At 53.0% G+C, this 8,807-nt stretch overlaps 1 protein-coding gene across 1 annotated transcript; it reads left to right on the top strand.

Annotated features, from left to right (window-relative positions):
• The first annotated feature begins 2,545 nt into the window (after positions 1-2,545).
• LOC134057546 (serine/arginine repetitive matrix protein 1-like) lies at positions 2,546-8,589 on the top strand. The gene is made up of 2 exons (XM_062514504.1): positions 2,546-4,898; positions 7,565-8,589. Exons 1-2 carry the CDS (start codon positions 4,128-4,130, stop codon positions 7,616-7,618), a joined length of 825 nt encoding a protein of 274 aa, XP_062370488.1. The 5' UTR covers positions 2,546-4,127; the 3' UTR covers positions 7,619-8,589.
• The last annotated feature ends 218 nt before the right edge of the window (positions 8,590-8,807 follow it).

Below are 8,807 nucleotides of genomic sequence, written 5' to 3'. Positions count from 1 at the left end.
GGTGCCTTCAGCACCAGGGCTCTGCACTGGAGGGCTCCCGGTCCTGACCGCGCAGGGTTCCCCTTTTCCTCCCCCCTGGGATGAAGTGTCTATGGAATCTGGGATCTGGGTGAAACTGCAGCTCTGCTGGTATCCAGGGACGTGAGGTTCCGGGGGACTGCGTTTCCCTGTGGCTTTCCAGGTCGGCAGGAGCCGGAGGAAATGGGGTGCCAGAGCCGTGCCCCATCAGGCCGTGTTTGCCTCTGAGGAACAGAGAGTCCGGGCTGAGGTGAGATTGCCAGGAGTGCTTGGATGGATGAGCTGTGCGGGGAACGGGGAGCTCGGAATCGCAGCTGCTGCTGGATCCATTGCCTTAGGTCTGCTCCGTCTGTGTCTGTGCCAAGTGGGATTTGTGCTGGGGAGAGAGGTGCTGTGGGGAGCCAAAGGTGGAGTAAATCCTCTGTGGGGATGGGCAGCGAAGGACTGAGTAGCAGGGAAAGGAGAGGATTTCTAAAGGATACGACTGTTTCTGCCAAGAGCGGGGTGGAGCAGCGATGGGGGTAGTTGGGTTTGGCCTGGGCTCTGTTATTCTTGGTGCAATTTTAAAATTCTGTCGTGTGATTTACTGTCCGGGAGCTTTCGAACGAGAGCTGACTGAAATGTAGGTTAAGCCTTGGAAGTTGGGTCCGTTGACTGCAGCAGCTCGCCGAGGCTGGAGGACTGGGGTGATGGCTGCTCCCAGGAAAGGTTACTTATTTATTGATACTGTGTCACATTTCCCTCAGCGACTGCCAGCCCGGAATGGCTGTGAGTTGGTGCTCTTCTCAGTGGGGGATTGGAGAAGGTTTTGGCTGTAATTAGAAGTGGGAGAAAAATCCTGCTAAATAAAAGTCTCACCTCTGTCCCCCCTAAGTTATCCCAGTTTGTTCCAGCTTGGAGCTGCGCAGAAGTCAGGCAGGGGAAATGACATCAGGGATACAGCTGTCAGTTCCGAGGCAGAGAGAGAAGATGTAGCAGCCAAGGGCAGGGGAGGGGGAAAGGTTTCAGAAAGCATTTCTGTGGTGTAATGAATGCCAATTTCTGCTTGCCCAGGGAGAAGAGGACGAACTCCCAGCCATTCAGGCCTGACAGTCCCCTGCAGCGAGAGCATACACTGGAAGAGTTCAGGGTCGAAGACAAGGCTGAGGGAAAATCCAGGCTATTTATAAGGGATGATGAGAGGTGGGTCCAGGGTGAGAATCCAGTGGGTAAAGGGAAAAGTGGTGTAAGGGAGAAGTAATACAGGGCAGGGGCCGATAAGGTAGGACGGGTGGAACAGTGCAGTGAACATAAACCAATGGGGGGGGGGGGGGGGGTACAAGGATACAAGAACTTTCCAGAGCTGGGAGGAGACAAGGGATGACATAACTGGGAATAGAGGCAACCAATGGGAAATGAGGGTTATAAAGCTTTACCTTAAAGCTTTACCATGAAGAATTTTTAAAACCTTTGACAACCTTCTTAGGAGCTATTCTAAACTTAAACAAATGCCCTCCAAGGTCTGGGGCCACGGGCCAACTCCTCACCCAAAACACTGGTCTGGCTTGGGATGTCAGTCAGTCCGATTCCTACACTGGGCCTCTGCATGATATTCACCCAGAAGCTGCCTTTCAAGGACTGAAGTGGAACAAAAGGTATAAAAGAAATGTCATTCCCAGAGGGAAAATAGTTTCATTTCTCTTGTGTCTGCGTTTTTTTTTTTTTACAGTTACCTCAAAATTTCCGGATCCAGAACAGCTACTCTGAGTTTTGGTAGAGATTCCAAAGCAGGATACAGTAGGTTTCAAAGTACACCTTGGAAAATCAATTGTTTGTCTGCAGCATGCAGCATGTAGGTGTGATGTCTGTAACTGGTCTTAGTTGATGCAGAGGTACTTGGAAAAAAATGTTTAATCTTTCATCTCTCCCCACCTGCATTCTTCCTCAGTGTACTTTTTATTCAGCAGGACTCGGATGAGAGAGAGAGAGAGAGAGAGAGAGGGGAACTCTCTTCACATCAGCGTCAAAGGAAAAAGTGTTCAGCGACTTACAGTCGTAGTGACTGTTCTGTGTAAAAGCAGGATTGTTTTGCCATCAGACCTTGCGTGCCGTACCAGTCTGTGCGTTAACAGGTGTCTAAGAAAGGTCAAAAGGGAATAACTCCATGTCGTTCACTGGTGTGAATCTTGGTGGGGAGCAGAGCCGAGAGTTAACTGCAGTGAGGGGGAGGTTACTGAAGCCCCAGTTTGTTTCCAGTGAGCGTGGTGTTGTGGTGTTCAAAGTTACAGGTGCCTGCTGGCCTGGAGCTGGATACTTCTGCCTCTGCTTTCTTTGGGGGTTGATGATTCCTTATGTTTATGTTGGCGTGCCAGACAAATTGTTAAAGGTATTTCCATCAGACCTGGTTTGAATGTGTTACCCCTTCATTTAATTAAAAGAAAAAAAGCCCCGCTCCATCACTGCTGCTGTGATGTGTGACAAAAGCCCATCTTCCCTCCCCTGGGAACAGGTGAGAGATGGAACTAAACCCCAAAGGATTTTCTGCTCACTGATGGCACATGAGTCTTCTTGGGAATTCTCTGCCAAATGTGGTCAGTTGTTTTTGAATGTGGCCATGCGGGGAGTCGAACGTGCCAGCCCAGATCTGCAAACATGCAGTGCCAGAAGGAGAAGCCTTGAAATGTAAACTGGGATTTATTCACCTGACTCGCAAGTGTGTGTGCTGTGCCCAGGTCCCCTGTCCAAATCCTGGGCGGGGAGAAGCCAGGACTGCACATTCCTTGTGATAGGAATTCAGGTTTTTTTGGGGGGGTCGGGGTGGGGGTTAAATACAAATGAGATGCCAGGGAGGGAATGGCTCCTACGTGTAAATATATTTGTCCTAGAGGAGCCCTGCGCAGTCTGACTGCTGCCCAGTGCTGCTCCCTGACTGTACCCTCTCTTGGTGAGCCTCTGCCCTGCTGGCCGTGTTTTTGTTTTCTGGTTTTGGCTTTTTGTTTTTGTTTTTTTTTTTTTTTTTAATTTCAGCCTGCACCCCGATCTTCATTTTCTTCCCGTGTCCTCTCTGCTGCCACTCTCCCTTTCTGCCTCGTGTCCTCTGTCTCTGGTTTATAATGTGTAGACTATATGGATATATGAATTCCACGTAAGTATGCCAAATATAAATAGAAAAATGAATTGAAATATAGTTTTAAAATAAAGGGGTTTTAATTTTCTGTTTTGTTAGAGGCCGGGCTTTTCCATAAATGATATAAAAATGTGAAGATATAGAATATATAAATGTGTGTGTGTGTGTGTGTGTGTGTATATACATATATATACACACACATAAAATACAAATGTTAGTAATATAAAGATTTCTTAATAAAAATAATATTGTACCCATGTTGTAATTGATGCCAATATACATTAAATTCAATATCCAAAAATAGGTATTGATTATGAATATAAATTAATTATTAACAAACATATATATATATCTATATATATATCTATATATATATATCTAATGGGTTTGGGGTTTTTTTAATTTGTTCATGGCAGGGATTTTTTAGTTTGGGTCGGGTTTTTTTGGGGGGCATTCGTTTAGTAGGATTTTTTAAAGGGAGGGACCTCGATGTTTTTTGGCCCCTTGTCTCTCTGTCTGTGTGTGTGTCTCTCTGTCTGTGTCCCCCGTGTCCCCAAAGAGCCGCGGCCCCGGGCTGAGCTCGGCCGCAGTGCTGCCGCCTTGTGGGAAGAGATCGGTACTGCAGCCGTGCCCCGAAGCGGCGACCGGCTCCTCCTCGGCGCTGCTGCGGGAGGGCGGTGGGGCGCGAAATGGTGCGCGTGACCTTCTCAAGATGGCGGAGGGCCCAAGGTGACGATGCCGTTCCACTGGGACCGATGCGACGCTCGGGACGGCGGACGCAATAGGACCCCGGCAGAGATACGCTGGAGGGGGGGGGTTGTCCTTTTTTTCCCGCCCTTTTTTTGCCGTCCTATGTAGAAGGTCGGGTGAGTGATAGCCGGGTCGCCATCTTGGGAGTGGCACGCTGCAATTTCCGCCCTTCCTGGCTCCATCTTTGTTCCTGGCAGAAGCCACTTCCGGTGGCGTTGCCAGCGTTGTCGTGGTAACTGTAAAGCCCCAGATAATGGTGTCTCTTAAAGTCGCCTGCCTGAATCCGACCCCCGACGCTGATCGCGCGCTCTCCCGCCGCCTGTCCCACGAGCCATTTCCAGCACCGCTGACCAGTCCGCGCCCATCCGCGCCGCGTAAAAGGCGACGGAAAATCGCGCCGAGAACGCGGGATCGGTTTCGGGACCGGATTCAGGCAGGCGAGTTCAATAATCGCCAATGTAGGGGGCCTTCTTTTTCGCCTCCCGAAACAAAGATGGCGGAGGCACCGGAAATGGCTTCTGCCAGTACCAAAGATGGCGGCAGGGAAGGGCGGAAATTGCGTCTCGACCCTTCCCAAGATGGCGACTCAACCGTCACTCGCCCGACCTTCTGCATAGGGCGGCAAAAAAGGGGCGGGGAAAAAAGGACCCCCACGGGGTGTGGACTGCATTGCCTGCCCGCGACGCCGACGCCGATCCCTCCACCCCGGCGCGATTTTGCGCGGCGTTTCCCATCGTGCCCACACGGGCTGTGGGCTCAGCGGCGCCGCGGACGCGCGGGAGCCCGGCGGGCGCCGACAGGCAGCGGCGGGTCCGCCCCTCTCTCTGCCGGGGTCCTTCCACGGCCGCCGTCGCGGAGAGCGACTCCCGTCCCGCCGCGCCACCTCTCCGCGCTACCCGGTTCCGCTCCTGCCCGGGGAACGCATCGACGAAGGAAGAGCGGTCGCCCAGCTCCCGGAGCCATCGCCCTGCCCGCAGCCGGGAGCAGCCCGCAGGAGGAGGCAGCTGCTCTCTCTGCCGGAGAGGTGAGAGGGGCGCAAGGATGGGGCGGGGTGGGAACGCGGGCACGGGAGAATTCCCAGGCACAATTCCAGCTCCCCCTTTCAGCTGGCAGCAGCCCGGTGTCCTCTGCGTGTGGCAGCAGCTGCAGCGCTGGTTTGGAGCGAGTTTCCATGGCATTTTGTTGCAAAGGTGCCCCTTCCAGCCGGGTGCCCCGGCTGGGTTCCCTGGCTGGGAGAGCCCTTGAAGTAGCCAGAGGGAGCAGCTGCTGAGAATTCCGAGCCCGCTGTTCCTGTGGTTGTGGATACAGTGTTTCAGTAGTGTGTGCTTCTGTCCTATGTGCTGCTAGATGTACTTTGGAACAAGTTGACTCTTTCATCCCTCCCCACCTGCATTCTTCCTAGGTGTACGTTTTATTCAGCAGCATTCAGATGAGAGAGAGGAGCTCTGTTCCCATCAGCACGAAAGGAAAAAGTGTGCTCACACAGACCTAAGTTGTTTGGTCAAAAAATTCTTACTTTGGTTTGGTCCAAAAAATGTTATTCCTGTGTGCAAGCTCACGGGGAAGATTTTATTCAACAGCTCTCAGTGGGACATCAAAGCTCCACTTTCCCTTTTCTTGAACAGCCTGAGACCCAATATTACTTGATATCAATTTTATTACAGGCGTTTTGAACTTTTTGAAGAGCCAGAAGGATTGTTTGTGCATACGTGTGTCACTAATATCCCTCCTCTCTCCAATGCAGGATGGGGGGGAAAAGGGCTGCAGAGCTTCCTACAAGGGGCTGTAAGTGCGAATAAAGAGGAGCCAGAGGTTTAGTTGATATGAATCACTGTTTCTGAAAAGAGCCTGATGGATTTCCTGATACCAAAACCAGTAGGAATAGGAGACTGAACTCGGGCATCGTGATGGTCTCCTTGGCTTTAAAAAGCTTTAATGGCTTTAAAGGGCATTTCTATCAGTCCTGGTTTATTTTTGTTCCCTTTCATTAAATTTTCAAATTAAAAAGCCCCGCTCCATCACTGCTGCTGTGATGTGTGACAAAAGCCCATCTTCCCTCCCCTGGGAACAGGTGAGAGATGGAACTAAACCCCAAAGGATTTTCTGCTCACTGATGGCACGTGAGTTTTCTTGGGAATCCTCTGCCAAATGTGGTCAGTTGTTCTTGAATGTGGCCATGCAGGGAGTCGAATGTGCCAGCCCAGATCTGCAAACATGCAGTGCCAGAAGGAGAACCTTTGAAATGTCACCTGGGATGTGTTCCACTGACTCACAAGTGGGTGCTGTGCCCAGGTCCCCTGTCCAAATCCTGGGCGGGCAGAAGCCAGGACTGCACATTGCTCGTGATATGAATTCAGTTTTGGGGAGGTTAAATACAAATGAGATGCCAGGGAGGGAATGGCTCCTACGTGTAAATATATTTGTCCTAAAGGAGCCCTGCCCAGTCTGACTGCTGCCCAGTGCTGCTCCCTGGCTGCACGCTCTCTTGGTGAGCCTCTGTCCTGCTGGCCGTGCCTTTTCTGTCCCCGTCCCCATGCCGCTCCTTGCCCGTCTTTACCCTCCCGAGCACGTGGTGTGGTCGATTCCTGCCTCCCGGTCCTGGTTTCCCTTTTTGTCTCTGTGTCCCTACGTCCTTGTTGTGTGTTTGGGACTCCGTCTTTTTGTCTGTCCTTCTCCGTGCCTCACTCGTGTTCCCGTTCTGTTCCCTGTGGCTCTGTGGTGCTCCCCGTGCCATTGTTTCCCCCGGGATCCTTGTGTCCCGTTCGCTGCCCCTGTTCTTTTTTAATCCCTCTCTCGTGCTGCCCATCCAGCATCCCTTTTTTGTGGATTTGTTGGTTTTTTTTTTTTCTCCATTTCAGCCTGCACCCCGATCTTCATTTTCTTTCCTGTGTCCTCTCTGCAGCCACTCTCTGCCTCGTGTCCTCTGCGTGTGTGGGGCTGAGGAGGAACTTTAGCCCTCCTGGGGGCTGCCCCTCCCCCCCCCCCCCCCCCCCCCTTTCCTTGTGCCAGCTGGGTCCCTTTTTGTGGGCATGGACCCGTGGGAGGGTTCCCATCAAGGGCCGTGCTGCCGTCCAGGGCAGCTGGAGCGGTTCTGTGCCTTCATTTTGGGGGTGAGGAAAGAAGGCTGAGGGGGGGACGGGGTGGAGACTCGGGGGGCTCCGATGTGTTTCAGGGCAGCCCGAGGTCCCCGGCAGAGGGAGCCACGCTGTGGCGCAGGAGCAGGGGAGTGGGGAATGGGGTGGGGGGGGTGGTGGGGGGGCGTGCTGGGTTCCCTCCCCCAGAGGGACCCACGGGTGCCAGGACATTCCCCGGGAGGGGTGGCCGTAGAATATATGAAAAATTTTTTTGTTTGTCTTCATTTCGTTAGACGAAGGCTTTCTTTAGTTTTGGCTGGGGTTTATTTTGGTGCATTCATTCAGGGGGATTTCCTGAAGGGATGGATCTCGTTGTTTCATCCCCCCCCCCCCCCCCCCCATCCCTTGTCTGTCTGTCTGTCCGTCCCCAAAGCGCCGCAGCCCCGGGCTGAGCTCGGCGGCAGTGCTGCCGCCTTGTGGGCACAGCGCGGTACTGCAGCCGTCGCCTGTCTCGGATCCAGCCCCACAGCGAGCAGTCCGGAGCAGAAGTGTGAAAGCTGGGATCCTTTGACTTCTGCCGGGGACTTAATTTTCTTTTCCTCTTCTTCTCTTCCAGGACCGGAGAAATGGTTCCACTCCTCCCATCTTTGCCAAAAGCTGTGCTGTTTGAGGAGCCAGAGCCAAGGTGCCTTCAGCACCAGGGCTCTGCACTGGAGGGCTCCCGGTCCTGACCGCGCAGGGTTCCCCTTTTCCTCCCCCCTGGGATGAAGTGTCTATGGAATCTGGGATCTGGGTGAAACTGCAGCTCTGCTGGTATCCAGGGACGTGAGGTTCCGGGGGACTGCGTTTCCCTGTGGCTTTCCAGGTCGGCAGGAGCCGGAGGAAATGGGGTGCCAGAGCCGTGCCCCATCAGGCCGTGTTTGCCTCTGAGGAACAGAGAGTCCGGGCTGAGGTGAGATTGCCAGGAGTGCTTGGATGGATGAGCTGTGCGGGGAACGGGGAGCTCGGAATCGCAGCTGCTGCTGGATCCATTGCCTTAGGTCTGCTCCGTCTGTGTCTGTGCCAAGTGGGATTTGTGCTGGGGAGAGAGGTGCTGTGGGGAGCCAAAGGTGGAGTAAATCCTCTGTGGGGATGGGCAGCGAAGGACTGAGTAGCAGGGAAAGGAGAGGATTTCTAAAGGATACGACTGTTTCTGCCAAGAGCGGGGTGGAGCAGCGATGGGGGTAGTTGGGTTTGGCCTGGGCTCTGTTATTCTTGGTGCAATTTTAAAATTCTGTCGTGTGATTTACTGTCCGGGAGCTTTCGAACGAGAGCTGACCGAAATGTAGGTTAAGCCTTGGAAGTTGGGTCCGTTGACTGCAGCAGCTCGCCGAGGCTGGAGGACTGGGGTGATGGCTGCTCCCAGGAAAGGTTACTTATTTATTGATACTGTGTCACATTTCCCTCAGCGACTGCCAGCCCGGAATGGCTGTGAGTTGGTGCTCTTCTCAGTGGGGGATTGGAGAAGGTTTTGGCTGTAATTAGAAGTGGGAGAAAAATCCTGCTAAATAAAAGTCTCACCTCTGTCCCCCCTAAGTTATCCCAGTTTGTTCCAGCTTGGAGCTGCGCAGAAGTCAGGCAGGGGAAATGACATCAGGGATACAGCTGTCAGTTCCGAGGCAGAGAGAGAAGATGTAGCAGCCAAGGGCAGGGGAGGGGGAAAGGTTTCAGAAAGCATTTCTGTGGTGTAATGAATGCCAATTTCTGCTTGCCCAGGGAGAAGAGGACGAACTCCCAGCCATTCAGGCCTGACAGTCCCCTGCAGCGAGAGCATACACTGGAAGAGTTCAGGGTCGAAGACAAGGCTGAGGGAAAATCCA

Source organism: Cinclus cinclus, unplaced genomic scaffold (genome assembly GCF_963662255.1).
Source record: "Cinclus cinclus unplaced genomic scaffold, bCinCin1.1 SCAFFOLD_247, whole genome shotgun sequence".
Taxonomy (NCBI): domain Eukaryota; kingdom Metazoa; phylum Chordata; class Aves; order Passeriformes; family Cinclidae; genus Cinclus; species Cinclus cinclus.
This window is presented reverse-complemented; position numbering and strand designations above follow the sequence as displayed.